Source organism: Arachis ipaensis, chromosome B6 (assembly GCF_059453495.1).
Source record: "Arachis ipaensis isolate K30076 ecotype BB chromosome B6, ASM5945349v1, whole genome shotgun sequence".
In the NCBI taxonomy this organism is placed as follows: domain Eukaryota; kingdom Viridiplantae; phylum Streptophyta; class Magnoliopsida; order Fabales; family Fabaceae; genus Arachis; species Arachis ipaensis.
The window spans coordinates 136777708-136797416 of NC_142441.1; the positions used below are offsets into that span (position 1 = coordinate 136777708).

The 19709-nt window shown below is 31.1% G+C and overlaps 1 protein-coding gene across 1 annotated transcript; it reads left to right on the forward strand.

The window, feature by feature from the left end:
• The first annotated feature begins 12341 nt into the window (after window positions 1–12341).
• Window positions 12342–15690, forward strand: LOC107647447 (uncharacterized). Its single transcript, XM_088491776.1, has 5 exons — window positions 12342–12762; window positions 12856–13039; window positions 13116–13322; window positions 15060–15251; window positions 15462–15690. Exons 1-5 carry the CDS (start codon window positions 12680–12682, stop codon window positions 15591–15593), a joined length of 798 nt encoding a protein of 265 aa, XP_088347902.1. The 5' UTR covers window positions 12342–12679; the 3' UTR covers window positions 15594–15690.
• The last annotated feature ends 4019 nt before the right edge of the window (window positions 15691–19709 follow it).

Sequence of the window (19709 nt, forward strand, 5' to 3'; positions counted from 1 at the left end):
TCGACACTGTTTGTTGTTTTCATCGTCATCGTTGCTGCTGCCGGATTCTGCCGCTACCATAGTTGTCAAACCGAACCGGTGATCGAACCAGTCAAGCTACTGGGTCATTGGATTACTGGTTCAACCGGTAGGTCACAGGTTGAACTGGTTAATCCGATCCTACGTAAATAAAAATATAAAATAGTCAACATAGAACAACATATATACAACAATATATATACAACAACAACATATTACAACAATAAACAATATAATTGTTATTATATTTTTGGCTCTGATTTGTTAATATAATTTTGTGTTCATTATTTTGGTTCTGATATATTATTATAATTTTGATTTTGATTTGTTATTATAATTTTATGTTCATTATTTGGTTCTAATTTGTTCTGATTCTAGTTAAAACATGTTTTGAGATATTGTTGATTAAGTTATTGATTTAATAATAAAAAATTAAAACACCTAAGTAGTTAGAAACTCAATTAATTAGTTAATTGTTTAAGTTATTTTGGATATGTTGTGGTTGTTTTTAAGTTTTAATTTATGATTAAAGTTGGTTAGATTTGTGGTAACTGTAAAGGTGGATATATGTCCAACTTTAGGGGAGGTTATGCCAAAATTTTTTTTCAAATAATGTAAATGTAAACATGATTTGTGTTGTATTTGCTAATTTATGTGATTTAAAGTGTTTATGAATTTTATCTTTGGTATTACATTGTTTTTGTGACTAGTGTTAATTGATATGCCCTTTGCAGACATGATGAGAGGTAGAGGTATCACGAATCGTTCTCATGGTCGTAGTAGAGGGAGAGATTCTATTGGTACCCCTGATGAGACTTTTCAGTCATCACCCTCTACTTTGACTACCCCTGTGATGTCACAGGCAATGGTGCACAAGTCCAACTGATCATCATAGTCCCTAATCCTGACTACGTGGCTCCTACTATTGTGTCACCCCTGCAACCAAGAAATCGTTCGTCTGCTTCATTAGAGTATACTCCTCCACCACCTCCATCCGCTCAGCAGCACACTATCTCGACGACGCTGCCTCCAGCGACAGACACCGCGGTGCTGGAATCCTCTCACAGATTCTAACCAGATACCCCTCCACCACCTCCCATCGTACAAACGACAATTTGGCCTGATGGTTTGACGGCGTGAGTACTACTTTAAGCTTTTACATGCAAACCATTTTAGTTAGTTTGATTAAATTAGTTACACTCAATTTTCTAGTTTTAGTGGATTTAGGTTGTTAAGATAGGTTTGATTTAGGTTAGTAGGTTTGAACTGCTGAAAGTGTTTGAGAATTCTTGATTGTTGATGGATGTTGGTGCTTAAATTATATAATGCCATATAGATGAAACTACTAATCTTAATTAATTGAACTGCTTATTGTTGATTGATAGATGTTGTTGCTTGATTCTTGATTCTTATTTGTTCATTGTTGATAAATGTTGCTATTTAAGTGAATTGCTGACGGTTAGAGTTTTGGCATATTCTAGTTATAGATGAAATTCTGCCGAAATTTTTAAAAAAATCTAAATATAATTGAAGTTTATAGATTACTTCAAATAACTTTTAGTAGACTACTAATCTTAAGTTTTCTATTGATAGGTTTGTGCTAAATAACAATGCATGTACACATGAGTGTACTAATGTCATCAAGTTGATGTAAGACCACCCATGGCCGAGCTACAAGAAGATCCCAACTAAGACCGGAGAGCGATGGTTTCAGAAGTGGGCGGTAAAAACTCAACATATAGTTAGTTTATATCTTCTATTTTATTTAATTATATATTTAATTTTGATTAACTCTTGCTTAATATTCCTTTTGCAGGAGAAATTTATATGGGACAAGACTCACAATCTCATGATCAAGAAGATCTTCAACCATCAGATGACTAGGCGGCTTCAGCAGATGTTGGAGGACGTATGTGAGCATCGCGACCACCTCACCATTTGACTTTGCCCAAAAGTTAAGAAGGCATTGTACGTCTATTAGGAGACTAATGAGGGGATTCAAACATCACCGTCTCACGAACAGAGCTAATAGGGTATCTGCCAGGTCGTCAAAGTATATCGGTGGGTCAGTGACTTTCATGAAGATAAAGGCCAAGTTGGTATGTAATTTGTTTCTTAAGAATTAAGTTAAGTTTGTTTAGACTTAATATAATGCCATTATTATTTGACTTAACATGTTGTGTCAAAATGTGTAGTCTAAGTTGTTAGATCGCGATGTGACGATGGTAGATACTTTCAAGTATATTCACACCTTGAAGGAGAACAATGAGAGATTTGCTGATTAGCGAGCGGCGGATCATTATGTGAGTAAACATCATGTGATAAAAAGTTTTCAATTAACTGCAACCATAATCATAAAATGTGTTATACAAGAGTCCTATACGCAAAGATTGGAGGTCGTAATCCAGCAATCTCAGCCTATTGGAGACGACGGCAACAACTCTGCTGCATCAGTCATCGATACTGACATGGTTTGGAGCGAGGCCTCATATGAGACGTACAAGAATCACGTCTACGGAATCGGATTGTTCTTCGTCGACATCGATTCACATCTACAGGCTTGGATCCTTCATCCGCCTTTTCCACCAATCGGCCCATCGATTCCGAGTACGACATCGATTTGAGGGAGCAGGTGCTGCTCCTCACCCGGAGCTTTCACCAACAGGCTCAGCAGCTACGAGAGTTTGAGGAGATCAGAGGTATCAGGCGATCCTCTAATACATGACAGACACAAATGACCTTAGACTGCAGTGGAGGCGGGAGTTGGAGCGACTTTAGCGGATGGAGCGACATATGGCGCCGTATGAAGATCAGATGTGCACTGGTGGCAGCGGCACTGCTGGTGGTAGTAGCGCTGATGGAGGGGCACATACATCACCGCCTAGGCTGCCGCCTCAGCAGTAGGACCAGCGGGACGATGATGATGATGATGATGACGACTATTAGGATCTTTAGTGACTAGGGTTTTTTATATCATCTGTTATTTGACTTTTTATTTTATTTGTACACTTGATAATTTAACATATTTAGCTTCTATTATTTAGAATTTGACTACTAATTATACAAAAAATAAATTTAAATAAAAAATTATTATTTGACCACTAATTTTGTAAAAAAAAAATGAACTTACCGTCGAGTTTTCCAGGGAAAAATCTGACGACAATAATGCAAGAACAAAATAGTTTGGCGCCAAAGTTACCGTGGAAAAAAATTTGCCGGTATACTGTAAGAAATGTGCTGAATACCGTCGAAAGTTAGCCCCGGGTTTACGTCGGATTTACCAATGGATTCGACATTGAATTCATTGGATACTAGTCGGATCTGGTTTTCTGACGGTAAATTTGCCGAAAAAATTGGAAGAAAAAAAAAAGAAAAATTGGCGTGACCATTACCGTCGAATTTATTTAAGGTAATTAAATAAAACGTGCTGTTTTGGTCACAGGGTATGCGTTACCAGCGGATTTTCCGATGGTAAATCCGCCGATAAAATTAACCCTAAATTTGAATTTGAGAAACCTTCCCTTTCATTTGTGCAATATCATCAGCAACCTCACTTTTCTTTCCTTTCTCTTTGCCTCTCGCCATCATCCCCCATCGCCAACATTTGCAACCGCCACCCTCACTCTCATCGCTAGTCACTGTTACTCAGCCACTATCGCTGCCTCATCGTTGTCGCATCGGCGTCTCCTGCTCCACACTTGTTCACCACCTTCGCGGCCTCCTCCAATCGGTCTTCCCTCATCGTCGCCGTGTCCAACAAAATTGTCAACACCAATAGGAGCGTCGTTGCCGGCTCTAGCAGCATCTTCAGCTCTCATCATTGCCACCTCGCCATTCCTTCCTTCCATTGTCGCCATCTTTCGTTTTTTGCCACCTTCTGTACTAAGTCCGTTTCTCTGATTAATTTTTTTCAATGTTTGGAGGTTTAGAGTTTGTTTAGTTGTTTGAAATTTTTTTAAATTATTAATATTCTGAGTTTGTATCTCTATTTGCTTATTTTTTTAATTTAATTTAATTTGTGTGTGCATTGCAGGAATTTACGGTGAAAATAAGTAAAGGTTCAGTTTTTGTGATTGTTTGTGGGATAAAAAAAAGCCAACTTCGTGAAAACAAGTAAAGTTTTGGTTTACTATTTCAGTTTTTGTTCTTGTTTGTATATTTGTTTTCTATTTACTTTTTTAGTTTTGTGAAGTTTATTTCCATTTTGAACTTGAAAAAAAATGCCTTGTCTTTTTTTGGCTAGAAATATTTTGAGGGATAGGAAGCAAATTTCAGCATGGTCTTTGTATTGAGAGAATGTGTTTGAGAAATTGTGAAGTTTTGAAAAATAAAGTAGGATCTTTATGCAGATATATCTTGTTGTCAAGGTTTATTGTTCTGCCCAAAAGCTACTTCTTTGTTGCTTCATAACTTCTGCATTTATTTCATTGATGCTTCTTACTATGAGGTCAGTATTAATAGAAAATTTTTACATTCTAATGCTCTTCAATTATCAATTTTTATCTAATTTTTGATGCATTTTTACTTCCATGAAATATTAATTTATTATAAACTATTTTTGTAGCTTTGGTATTGACTTGGATTTCTCATATTCTTGAAACAAATAAAAGCTATGAATTCCCTCCTCGCAATCGCTCATAGAGTCTAATAGACTCTTTCTCATTTGCTTAAGAGTTATTGCAGTTGGGAGCCAATGTGATTTCATTGAACGAGCCATTGCTTTGTGTGGATGACCTTGCAGACCAAGTTGAAGAAGATTTTGAATTCTTTGGGTATGTGGAGCATCATTTATTTGTATTTTGTCTTACCATAAAGATTTAGTAATTCCCAGTAGACTTTGAAAACACATTCCTCCATTGTTTTCACTACAAGAATATGTTAGCAATTGTTGTGATGTACTAAAACTAGTAAAGGAATACATCTATAGCATCTCAATATAAACAAATTTAGTATAAAAAATTGTAAAACCTTTAATTTTGTTAGCTTAGAAATTATAAAATTTAAGTTTATCGTCGGATTTATTGTCGGTAATTATTAATTTAATTATTCAAAATAAATAATGTATTACTGTCAGATTTACCGGAAAAAATTCGACGGTAACAAACTTCAGAAATTTTCCAATTAAAAGTTTATATCTACTGCTAAATCCACCAGTAATTAGCGGCGGATGAAAAAATTCGCCAGTAAATAGTTACCGGCGAGGTTTATACCATTGGATTTATTCTGCCACTAAATCTGACGGTAAACAGGTTATCATCGGATTTTTTTGATAAATCTGCCGATATTCGGCGACTGTCTTGTAGTGTAACTGATATAAGATATTCGTAGCTTAAAAATCAATTCCGCCACTAAATCCACAGTAAGCTACCAGCGGACAACAAAATCTGATGATAAACAGTTACCGGTGAGGTTTATATTATTGGATCGGATCTGACAAAAAAATTTGACGATAAAAGTAAATTAAACGATAAAAGTAAATTTTTCGTCAGTAAATCTAACGGTACTCAGCGTTTTCTTGTAGTGCAATTTTATTATTATTATTATTATTATTATTATTATTATTATTATTATTATTATTATTATTATTATTATTATTATTATTATATGTATTTAAGTTATAAAAAAGTAAATTAATAGTCACATTTGTATCTATTAATATATCAATTTTGATAATAAATAAATAAAAAAATCATTTAATATTTAATATTTTCATGTTATTTAATTCCAATACATTTTGATATGTTTATAAAAAATTATTATTCTTATGTGTTATATAATTGTCCTGTGACTTAATATTTTTGGATTGTGTTAATAATTTGGGAAACTTTTTTTTAAAGATATATTTTTTATTGCATAAAAGAACTTTATACCTGGAGTACATTATGTCAAGACAAAGAAATTTTTCAATCGAGATGTTAAATAAAATTTATCTAATGGGTAAAGATGAGAAAGAAAATAATTAAGAGAGGAAGAAGTTCCAAAGCGCTAGTTATTGCTGTTCATAGAGAAGGTGGTTTGAGAAAATGATGTCGCCGGTCCAACAATATCGCCTGACACAGAATTTTCCCAAGTTACTGGCGTTGGTCCTCAAAGACTAAAGCGTTCGGCGCCAACCAAATCTGTCATAGAAGGTAAGCCACCTGAGCACTTCTGATTCTGAAATTGGGTTTAGGTTTCTCAGCTTCCATGAATTGACTCCACCAATCCAAGCTTTTAGGTTAGATTCGCGGGGAATAGTGCTAGCTACTGGGGAACTGTTCCAAATTTGAAGAACTTCTGGGCAGAAGACGATGGCATGCATCGGTGTCTCTGGCGATAGCGGGGACAAAGGCTGTTAACTTGTGGTAATTTCTCGTTCAATTTTGCTTTAACTGCAATGCCTTCATGGGCTAATCTCCAAGCAAATAATTTGACCTTTGGTGTTACTCTCATTTTCCATAAGGTTTTCCACATTTCTGAGTCTGCATATCGAGGATGGAGTAAATTTACTGGAGGGTGAAAGAATTGGTATGCTATACTATACCCAGATTTTACCAAGTACTCCCCTGAGTTGTTATTGCACCATATAATCGAGTCTTTCTCTTATGTGACAGGAATTTGTTGAATTTACTGAGCTGTGTCTAGTGGAAAGGCTTCCATAAGGAGTTGGTGATTCTATTCTCCCTCGGCTGTGATTAGCTGTCTAACCCAGGTAAGCCAATCATCTCTGCATTCATTAACTGCAATGCAAAATGGTGGTTGGTCCCCAAACCATGGGTCTTCTCTAATTCTGACAGATCCCTGAATTGAAACTTTGCACTTAACTTTTTTCTCCAATATTTTCCTTCCTTCCAAAAGACTCTGCCAAGCCCAGGATGGTCGATTTCCTGGTTTGGCTTCTAGATAGGAACTGTATCTGAAGTACTTATTCTTGAAGATTTTGTAGAAAAGAGAATGTGGTTTAGTCATCAGCCTCCATCCTTGTTTAGCTAACATGGCTAGGTTGAATACCTTTAGGTCCTTAAACTCCATACCCCCGAAATTCTTTTCTCTGGTCATAGTATCCCAACTGATCCATTGCATCTTCTTTTCATTCTGTTTCTGTCCCACCAAAATTGCATCATCATTCGGTGCAGTTCATCCAGGAGGGTATCTGGGAGTTTGAAACAGCCCAGAGTATAAATTGGTATAGCTGAATCCACTGCTTTGATCAACACCTCCCTTCCACTAGCAGATAGAAATGATTTCTTCCAATGCAAGAGCTTCTTTGCCACCTTCTCTTTTATAAAAGCAAATGTTTCTTTTTTGGATCTGTGTACTATGGAGGGTAGCCCCAAATATTTATCCTGTGTCCCAATATTTGGGACTTCCAAAGATGCCGCTATTTCAGTTCTGATGGGTAATGGGGTATTTTTGCTGAAAAATACAGCAGACTTGGAGAAATTAATTTGTTGTCCACTTAGTCTGCCATATAGTTGGAGAATTTGGGATAGATTAAAGCAATTGTATTGGGTAGCTTTACAAAATAAGAGTGAATCGTCGGTAAATAGGAGATGATGAATAGTCGGACATCTACTGTTCAATCGCAGTCCTTGAAAGAGGTTATTCTGTTCTCCTTTGTGGAGCAGATATGATAGACCCTCTGCGTAGAAAAGAAATAGATATGGTGAGGGGGGGTCTCCTTGTCTGAGACCCCTACTTGGTTTTAAAAAACCAGTTGATGTACCATCCACAATAACAGAATAGGATATAGTAGAGACACAAGCCTTCATCCATTCAATCCACTTTGAGCAAAAACCCAACTTCTTCATAATAAACCACACAAAACTCCATTCCACCCTATCATATGCCTTACTCATATCAACCTTTATCGCCATGTCGTTTTCCCATGGGTTTTATTCTTTAGAAAATGCATGCATTCATGAACCACAAGAATGTTGTCACTAATGAGTCTTCCCCGAATAAAAGCACTCTGATTGTCGCTTATTAACATACTCATAAAAGGTTGAAGTTGATGTACTAGAACTTTCGAGATAATTTTGTAGAAGACTGTGCTGAGACTGATTGGTCGAATTTGATTCATAGAAGTAGCTTGAGTCACTTTAGGTATCAAACAAATTTGGGTGTGGTTAAATCCCTTTAGAATGCTGCTGCTACTAAAAAAACTTCTCACAGCCTTGCATACATCCCCTCTATCCTGCTCCAATAGAACTGATAAAATTTTGCGGTGAATCCGTCGTCTCCTGGGGCGGCTTCTGCATTAATGGAAAATGTAGCCCTTTTAATTTCATCATCTAAGACTGGTTTAGTTAGACTCCTATTCATTTCAGAAGAAACTTTGACTCTAAGTTCGGTGAAAAATTGAGAGGGATCTTCTGGATTATTGCTTTCAAATAGATCAACAAAAAACCTCTGTGCCCTGTCGCCAATTGCCTCGGGTGTGGTGCACCAATTCCCCTCTTCATCCTCTAATTTCCATATCTTGTTTCTTCTGTTTCTGGACTGGTTTTTTGCATGAAAAAACTTGGTATTTTGATCTCCTCATTTTAGCCAGCTCACTCTTGATTTTTCTTTCCAGTAGCGTTCCTCACTAATGTGGGCAGCAGCTAGTTCATCTTCTAATAATAGAATCTGTTCTTTGTCTGCTGTTGTTGGGTCTGCCTTGGCCACTGATAATAGTGCTTTCAGCTCGTCTATCTTCTTTTTAGAATTACTTGTTCCAGCTGATTGCCATTTAACCAGTTCATGTTTGTACTTCTTTAATTTTTGAAACAGTTGGTACATTGATGAACCTGGAAAAGAAGTCAGCCATGCTTCAGATACAATTTTATCAACCTCTGCCATTCCACACCATCTCTCTTGAAATATGAAGCGCCTCTTGCCCTTATGTGTTGTCTGGTTAGTGCACATCAGGAGCGGTCTGTGGTCTGATCCTGTGTCTTCTAAGTGAGTAACATTGGCCCAAGGATACTCCTCTCTTAGTTTAGAAGATAGGAGTCATCGGTCTAGTCTTTCTCGAATAGCACTATCTTGGCAACTTCGGTTCCACCAGGTAAACTTATCACCATTAAAACCCATATCTATCAATTTTCCTTTGTTGATAAAGCCTTGGAAAGATTAGATTGATTGAGCTGATTTTTTCCTTCCTCCCTGTTTTTCTTGATTAGACAAAATTACATTGAAATCACCAATTATTAAGTGCCGTTCTCCCCTATTCTCCATAAGATTTAGCAGGACCTCATATTGGTTATTGTGAATGTGATCAGAGCGGTGTAAATGTACTGCAAAGACTTCCCAAATCAGCTGCCTTTCTTGATCCTCTATGGAAAAAAGGATGAAAAACTCCTCAGCTTTTACCACTTCCACCTTTACACCCTCTTTCCATGCAAGCGCTAGTCCACCAGCCGTTCCATTAGGATTCACTGTGAAGATTTCCTGATAACCACAATTTCTCAACTGCCTTTCAACATAAGAGGGTTGTTGTTTAGTTTCACACAAAAACAACACCTCTGAGGAATGAGAATTCTTAATCCCTTTGATGTTATGAACTGTCAGGGGTTTTTCCAAACCCTGACAATTTCACATGAGCATCTTCATGGCCCTTGGGGTGTCGCTTTTGGGATGGCACCCTGTAGCCCTTCAGAAACCTCAATTGCATAACCAGTTCCTTCATGGCCTGTCTCCTTTTCTCTTTGCTCAAAGCTCCTTTTTGCTCCAATGATTGGTTCAATAGAATCCCTCACATCCGTCCTTCTTGCTAGCTGTTTGATTTTATGTTTCTTCTTGCACCTTTCTGAGTTTTCATCATTGGTTCCCAGTTGAAAGCCTCCTATTCCTCCTATTTTCAGCTCTCCCCTAATTCCTCCTAGGATCTGGTTAGCTTTAGTACCAGATAGCAGTAGTAGGTTTTCCATGTTATGATTCTGCTTTGTGGTGTTATAGGAATTGTGTATGGGTGGTGGATTTGTGTGTTCTTTTGGGGTTATGTTATTGTGAGAGAAAGGAGTATATTTTGGGTTGGATAGTGATAGTTGAGAAAAACTCTTCAATAGGCTCACTGGTGTAGGCTTACTATCTGGGTGAATTGACCTGACTTCCTTTCTTCTATGATTAGGGTAGGCATTCTTCTTAGTTTCATCAATTCTCCAGCCAAGTTGATCTGCCCTTAACTCCTTATTCCATCTTTCTTTCACTTCTTGGTTTATTTCTGAAATCTCCAAATAATTAGCATAGTTTCTTGTTTCATGTCTAATGTGTCCATAGAAGTCACAGTAAATCCCAATTTTCTCGTACTTCAGCATGATTTCAAACACAATTTTGTCAGGGCTTGATACCTTAATTGACTGTCGAAGAGTTCTGGTTACATCTAAGTTGACTCTCACTTTCATAATCCTATCCTCCTTCCCTCTCATCAAGAAGGAATCCACCTCCACTACCACCCCCAATCTCTGCCCTATCCTCATTGATGTTGTTCTGATTTTGCAAAATTCTGGCATTGTCCACATTTGAATCCATACTGGAATTCTTGTATAGTCCTCTTCTTCCACCTTCATATTAGGACTCCACCATTTTAAATGTATCATAAATTGTCTGAACAACCATGGAGACCCCTTTCCACCCAGATAACATCAGCTTCTTTATTAAAGAAAAATTGAAAAATATTCTCTCCGTGTGATTTAACTCGGAATCCCTCTGGATAATTCCAAATTGCAGTAAAAGCACCCTCCATTGTACCACTACTAAATCTCTTATCCGCCATTAATCTCCCTATCAAATTTTTTGCACAAGTTTCAATCCCTTCCCTCACATCTTCCACTTCAAGGTTCACGATCTCTTCCACTTCTTCTCCTAGAGAATTAGGATTTTGAGTTCCACGTACCTCCCTTACTGCCATGTAGAATTTGTGTAGAAGAAGATAGAAGAGTCAAAAGAAAGAAGATCCTCACAATAATTTGTGCTTATGACTTACTGATTGAAGAAAAATTTAAGAATCACAAAAAACTCTAGCAGAGTCATAAAACTCTACCAAAGCACAAAAAATCTTAGCAGAGCATTTTTAAAGAGTACGTACTCTCACGAATGTATGTAGATTTAGTTTGATAAAATTTTTTACAAAAGCCCTTGTAACTTTAAAAAGTATAAATTTTTTATTTTATATTTGATAAATTAAAAAAAATTATATATTTGTGTTTATAGTTTTTAAAAGATATGGATACGTATAAACATATTTAAGATAAAATTTTTTAAAGTTGACTTATACTTATTAAAATTAAAAAATATAATATAATCTCGTACATTAATTAATTTTTAAATTTAATTTTTATATTTATGTCTATTATAGTATTTTTAAATTTTAAAAATTATATTATCAAATACAATTATTGTTGCTTGTGCTTATTAAAAATTATTTTTAATTTAACTTATTAAATATAGATGCTACAAGTCTACAATTTTTATAAATTATCTTTTAAAAATTAACTTTTATAAGTTACTTTTAAAAAATAAAAATTTTATCAAACAAGCCTGAGTTATTAATTAACTTTTAATTTCACTCATTTAACTTCTTTTAAATTTATATGAAATAATTTTGGATCAAATGTAATTTATTACAACAATTATTAAAACAAGAAAGAAAATACTACGTCTAAGGTAATTATTAAAAAAAAAGCTAAAGATTTAGGGTTGATTCAATTTTAATAATATCTAAGTAATTTCTAAGAGATTGATTTACAATAGATACTTTCATAAAACTAACGGATGATGGCTATAAAGTATAAATCCCTAGTTCCATAGGCACAGATGATCAATTTTCTTCTTCTTAAAGCATCATGTTATTCCATTAAATATGTGCCTATAACAAGAAAGGATAGAGAAAAATACCCACCAATCCATGATTTCACATAGGGCTGTTGATAAAATAACCAAATTGTAGTTGATCGGTTAAAAAATTATAACTATATTTTAGTTAATTAATTTAATAAAATAATTTAAAAAATCAGTTTTTAACTGGTTAACCAAAACTAAATTTTATATAACTTTTGTGTTTAAATTGGTTAACTAATTTTTTTGTAAAAACCAGTTTTTAACCGATTAAAAATCGATTTTTATTTAAAAAAAAAATCAAAATTTTCTATATAAAAATTAGTTTCTTTTAAAACCAATTATTTTTTAAAATTGGTTTTTATTTTTATAACTGATTAAAATTTGGTTTTTGAATTTTCTAACCGGTTAATGACTAATTTTATTACATAAAATCAATTTGATTAATTAACCAAATTATATTTTTGACTAACCTAAAAACAGGTTTAATTTTTGGATTAATCAAACCATGAACAACCCTTCACACAATTTCAAAAATATATTCTTAAATTATATATGAAAATTATGAGGTTTATCCTATCTAGAGCTAGTTCATACATTAATTTCTCAATTCATGCAAAAATCCAAAATCAATTTATGAGGAGTCAAACTCAAATTTATCAATCTTATCGTTAAGTTCTCAATGAATTTTAAGGATTAAGTGGATAATACATAGCATGTAACTATAAATTCAAATTCAGCCTCTCACTCACAGTATTATAGTGCATCACAAAATTATCAGAGTGCTTTAATTAATTAAATTTCATTGCTTGTAGCTAGATTGGTGAGTAATAATATAAATACTCTTGTGTTTCATGTAACAATGTGTATATCTCTGTTTCTATGGCAAGCCCACCCACTCTACCCTTTTCTTCTTTTCAACAACAGAGACGAGTATCACAACAGGCACGTGTTTCAATTCAATTTATTTTTCTCCTTTTAAGCAAAACTAATTTCTTTTAATGAATGATTTATTTAATTTAATTTGGTTAAGGTTAGGCCTACGAAGGCAGTGTCATGGTGGGAAGGTTGTGACGTATTGGGAGGAAAAGATGAGATAGGAGGAGGGACATGGATGGCTTGTTCCAAAGAAGGAAAGGTTGCTTTTCTTACCAATGTGTTGGAGCTTCATTCTTCTCCCCAAGCCAAATCGCGTGGTGACCTACCTCTCTTGTTTCTTAAGGTAAAGTATTGTGTCAACGGTATGGTTCATTAATCAAATAAAGAGAAAGTTGTATAATCAGATAACATGAATGCAGAGCAGCAAGAGACCCAAAGAATTTGCAGAAAGCCTAAAAGGAGAGGCTGATAAGTACAATGGGTTCAACTTAATTGTTGCAGATATTGAGTCAAAATCCATGGTATACATCTCCAACAGGCCCAAAGGACAACAGATTAGCATTCAGGAGGTTTCTCCAGGACTGCATGTGCTCTCCAATGCCAAACTTGACACGCCATGGCACAAGGTATATATATGTTACTACATATGCATAAGAATTTCAAAATGGTAGGATAACACATTTTTTTTATTAATATTACCTACATCAATACCTTATTTTTATATTATTAGAATTTAAATTTATAATTTAATACAAAAATTTAAAATATTAATAAAAAATAATAAATTTTATTAATCATATAATATTATTATAAGAAATTTACTCTTTTATACCGCCAAATAACTTGGCATAATTTGTTTATTATTACATCATACATTATAAAATTTATAAAAATATTATTTGTATATTAAAATTAGTCACTAGATATTTGTGTATAAATATATGTATAGTTTAATTTATTTTTAATATGTATTTTATATTTCGACGATATATATTTTACATTAGTGACTAATTTTAGTGTATATTTAATATGATTATTTTATCATATTATAAAACAACTATATATTATATGTACACAAAAAATTAGTCATTAATATAAATTATATTTTAAATACAAAACGTATATTAATTAAAAATGTATAAAACAATACAAACAAATATATAATAGTTGATATATAAAATTTTTTATTATAAAATATGTTAACAATAGGTCATTCTTTGAAATAAAAATATATCCTTTATCTGTTTTTAATTAATTAAGTTTTCACTTTTAAATGCTCACTTGGATTTACAATGAAGATTAAAATGTATTGGAGTTATAAAAGTTAAAATATAAACTAATCATCTTTAGTAAACATAATTATTCTCTTTAATTACTTTATTGATTTATTCTCTCTTTAATAACAAATATGATTTTCTAATTTTGATATTAAAAAAATATTTAAAAAAAAATTGTTCAATCAGATATGTTTTCATTGTTTTCTCTTCTAGAAAACCCAGAATATATTTTTATTATTTTCAATCAAATAAACTCTAAATTCTAAACTCTAATATCTGAATATATACTTGTTATGAATCAAATATGTTTTTATTTTTATTGTTTTCAATAAAATATTTTGTACTATAACAATGGAGTGAGATTTTTTTTTTTCCAAATATTTTAGTTTGTTGAATATACTCATTTGATCTATAGCATCCAAAATATATCGGATAGTTTGATTTTTTTTTTTTCCTTAGTCTTATTATCGACATGCATCTTATTTCAATATTTCTAAAGTGAAATAGTTAACTATACGTGTCATTTGACGTGGCTGGAAAATTCAGAATCTTGTTCTGAAATATCTGTGTTGATTATACCTTTCTCAACTCTTGTATATTTTTAATTTTCAATAAATTATTTAAAGAAACATTCTTTAATGCTTCATAAACTAAGCAACAATTAGAAATGAATTAACAAAATTTTAAATTATATCTACTATTTGTTAATAATCAAAATTCAATTGAGATACATAATTCTGCAATATTTACAAAAAAAAAAACCTTATATCTAAGGAGGGGGTTTATTCAATTTTAGTAAATACTTTCATATTGACATTTTTATACGAAGATAATATTTAAATTATTTAATATTTTTAATTTAATGTGTTTGACTAAACTAACTAACGATTTACAATAGCATCTTATCGTATTAATATTTCCCTTCAATTTTTGGCTTGTTAGCATGCATGGAAAGGTAATAAAAAGATAATAAGAGTGATTGTCCATCCAAAGATGCTTAATTAACATTAATTGATCATGCAAGTTTGTTACTATAACTAGAATAAAATTCCCTTTTGTGTTTGTTTTAATATGTACATGTTGCAGACTCAACGTCTTGAAGTGAGCTTCAAAGAACAACTTGCAAAGTATGGGAAAGGCGAGATTCCTGTGAAGGAGATGATGAAAAAGATATTGAAGGACAAAGTTAAAGCTGAGGAGTGTGGTCTACCTCATATTTGCTCTCTTGATTGGGAACTTAATTTGAGCTCCATCTTTGTTGAAATAGAAACACCACTGGTAAATTACTAATATTATTATTATAATATATACTATCCTTTCCTTTTCATTCATTACAGGATGTCAAGAGTATTTGGTGTACGTACCAATAGTATTTTCTTTTTTCTATAATTTTTCTTGGAACGCCTAAATCACAAATAAACTCTAATTAAATAGTGTGGATATTGAATGTGTGAGTATTCCATATATATGTGTTATATATGTATGCAGGGTCTTTATGGGACAAGAAGCAGTGCTGCATTAGTTGTGAGATCAGGTGGTGGTGAAGCAAGTTTTTTTGAGGAATATCTGGATGATGGTATTTGGAAGGAGCATGTTACTGATTTCTCTATGATGGTATGAATTATTATATGAAATCATTGAGCATCTCGCCGTGATGCTCTTGTATGTAGAGGGATTTTATCATCATTAAATAAAAGCAATGTTTGATTTGGCCTAATTAGCTTGTGCTTAGTGTCAAAGTCTTAATCAGAGTTCTTTTCACTTGTCTCACAAGTCCGAATGTCTTTCTGGTGAGGAATCTCATGCTAGAGAATCGACATGGAACCAGAGTTTGCGTTTGAGTAAATCTTCCTGATAAAATCATCAAATTCTAGCAACATTATTTGGGTACGCGAAGAAAGGATTTATCAATCTTCTGAAAATCGAATTGCCATTAGAATTAGAAATTCAAAAATTTAAAAATTCAATTGAATTTCAATCAAAATTGAGACGAAAATAATAAAATATAAAATATATATGATTTTAAAAAAAAAAAAAATTTTTTATGTTTTATTATTTTAATCGGTTAACTATTAAAAAATTATACCAATTTAATCGAATAATCAATTCTTTAACCGATTTTTTACTTAAACTAAATTAATTTAGTGATTAATCCAATTGAACATGCTAATTCGATTCGATTTTCATAATCATAGAATTTATGCTTAAATTATTTTGGATTTCTAGATGCTATTATATACCAATGTCTCACTTTTATAATTACTCCTAAATTTAACAATTTATATAGCAAAAGTTACTTACAACAAACTACTACTATGTAAGTCACCAAAAAAAAAAATACTATTAAATAACTATTCTAGACAAATAATAGTATATGAGATAACAATTAAATGAAATTTGATGTTACAAGATAATTATAACAGCTACATTATTAAGTTATGAAACTGTCAAATCATGGCATTAAGAGCATGTCATAAAGATAGTAAATACCTAAAAAAGTGATAATCTTGAGATAAAGGGATAAAAAAAAGAGAGAATTCGATCGATAAATTCTGAACCAAAAAATAATATTTGAAATACATTGCTAATTTAAGAATTGAAATGTCTTATAGATTGTTCTCTAGTCTAATTCTGTTTTTATCAAAATTAGAATTTTTGATCTACTCAACTCACCAGTTCATGATCTCTTCACTTAATACGAAATTAACAAACACTAATCAACCTCTAATAAGTCATTATTTATAAAAATAATTAACAAAATAATTGCAAGAATTACTTTTAGATATCATGTCTCATTTGTTCTCTTTCAATGCATTTTAAATTCAAAATTAGTTTTTTTTTTTAAATTAGAATATTTAAATTTAAATTAAAACACCAACAAAATACTGTGCTAAATTTTTTATATATGTTTAAGGAAAATATAAAATGAATTTTGAATGTGTTTCAAATATGTCTAGAAAGCATTTTGAGTAAGAGCCCCATTACACGTTCAAGCGATTTATGCAACCAAGCAACTAAGTCATTTAATTTATGCTGCGCGCGTGGGGCTTCGTCTTCATCTTCTTTCTCCTCCTCATCCTCCTCCTCTTTTTTTTTTTTTTTTCTTTTTCTTCTTCTCTTTTTCTTCATCTTTTTTTTTTATTATTATTTTCATCGTTACTACCACCATACCACCACATTTGTCTCTTCCTCCTCCTTCTCTTTCTCTTCCTCCTCCTCCTGTTTCTTTTTATATTTGAATTTTTTTTATCTCCTCTTTCCTTTTCTTCTTTCTCCTCCATCATCATTATCGTCATCACCAACATTTTGCTAACATCTTTATTGATTCTGATTCTCTGTGGTGACAATGACATCATTAAATAATTTTGAAACCGAAAATATTATCAAAATAAAACCATTGTATAATATCAAATGAACCGAAAATTGTCCATTATATAAATTCGAATTTACAAACACCTGCGTTTCGAATGAACCGAAAATATTATCAAAACGAAACCATTGTATAATACCAAATGAACCGAAAATTGTCCATTATATAAATTCGAATTTAAAAACATCTGCGTCTCGAATGAACCGAAAATATTATCAAAACGAAACCATTATATAATACCAAATGAAGCAAAAATTGTCCATTATATTAATTCGAATTCAGAAACAAGTCAATTTTGAACAAAAATACATCCAAATCAATTTTGGATCAGACAATGCCATCAATATGACAAAAATTCGATGATAACGATAACGACAATACGTATTAGAAGAAGACAATGACGATAACGATGATAATTATGATGATGATCATGATGATCATGATGGAAGAGAATGATGAAAAAGAAGGAGGAGGCAAAATTCCAATAAGAAGAAGAGAAGGAGGAGCAAGTATTATTGGCGATGACGGTAACGAAATTAAAAAATAATTAAAAAGAAGGAAAAGAAAAAAAAAATGTAGCATCCAATAAGAAGAACGCATACGTGAATTTGAAACAAGAAGAAAAAGAAGAAGTGCAAGGAAAGGAAAAAACAGAAAAAAAAAAAAACGCTTAACTCAAATCACTTGGATAAACTTAAATGTTAAAATTGTTTGGATGTGAAAAATTATTCTTTAAATAATACTTACTATATTATTTTAAGGGATACTCTATTATTATACAAATTAAAGTTATATAAAAAAATATAATTTTTTTATAATTATCTTTTATTATTTTATTATTATTCAAAATATGAGTCCTAACTTTTTTAATTTCTCTTTCATCCTATAAAAAAAAATCTTAAACTTATATTTTTACTATATAATTCACCTTATTTTAAATGTGTTGCGAACAATTTCAACGAAGACAAATGAGGCTACTACTTGATAAATGAATTAAGAGTAATTATCCAAATCAGTCCCCGAGGATTTTAGAATCAGACATTTTAGTCCCCAAGGAAAATTAATACACAGATCAGTCCCCAAGGTTTTACTCCGGCAGACAAATCAATTCCCAGTTCATTTTTCGGCAGAGTAATTACTCAGATCAGTCCCCAAAGATTTTAAAAACGGACATTTTAGTCCCCAAGAAAAACTAATGTACAAATCAATCCCCAACGTTTCTCTCTGTTAGACAAAATAGTCCCCCGTCCAAAAATAAAATAAAATAAAATAATTATTATTATTAATTACACAATAATATTGTACTATATTTTTTGTATTTTTTAGACAAAAATAATGATAAATTTATTCATTAAATTCTTATATATATATATATAGTCACTCAATAATAATAATAATAATAATAATAATAATAATAATAATAATAATAATAATAGATATTATTTTACAAGAAATTCAAAGTTAAAATGATTTGATATTTTTGTATTTAATATAATCAAAAGATGTTCTATGTAAAAAAAATTATATATGTTTATATTAAAAAATATGTATTAAAACAAAATATTTTAATTTGAATTTATATTAAATACATATTTTTTTTAATACAAACATATTTTTTAAAATAGTACATTTTTTTATTATATTAAATACAAAAATATCAAATGATTTTAACCTTAAATTTCTTATAAAATAATCTCTAATAAATTTATTGATTATTATTATTATTATTATTATTATTATTATTATTATTATTATTATTATTATTATTATTATTATTATTGAGTGATTATATATATATATATACACGAATCTAATGAATAAATTTATCATTATTTTTATCTAAAAAATACAAAAAATCATGATATAGTATTATTATGTAATTAATAATAATAATAATAATAAATAAATAAAATTATTAGAGATTATTTTACAAAAAAATCAAGGTTAAAATCATTTGATATTTTTGTATTTAATATAATCAAAAGATATACTATTTTAAAAAATATGTTTGTATTAAAAAAAATATGTATTTAATATAAATTCAAATTAAAATATTTTGTTTTAATACATATTTTTTAATATAAACATATATAATTTTTTTTACCTAGGACATCTTTTGATTATATTAAATACAAAAATATCAAATAATTTTAACTTTAAATTTTTTGTAAAATAATCTCTAATCATTTTATTATTATTATTATTATTATTATTATTATTATTATTATTATTGAGTGACTATATATATATATATATATATATATATATATATATATATATAAATTTAATGAATAAATTTATCATTATTTTTGTCTAAAAAATATAGTACAATATTATTGTGCACTTAATAATAATAATTATTTTAT

Excerpts from the sequence above, each read along its gene's own strand:
- LOC107647447 (XM_088491776.1), top strand. The coding sequence starts at position 12,680 with ATGTGTATATCTCTGTTTCTATGGCAAGCCCACCCACTCTACCCTTTT. Across the intron at positions 12,763-12,855 it reads AGAGACGAGTATCACAACAG|GCCTACGAAGGCAGTGTCAT; the intron begins GCACGTGTTTCA and ends GGTTAAGGTTAG. Across the intron at positions 13,040-13,115 it reads TACCTCTCTTGTTTCTTAAG|AGCAGCAAGAGACCCAAAGA; the intron begins GTAAAGTATTGT and ends ACATGAATGCAG.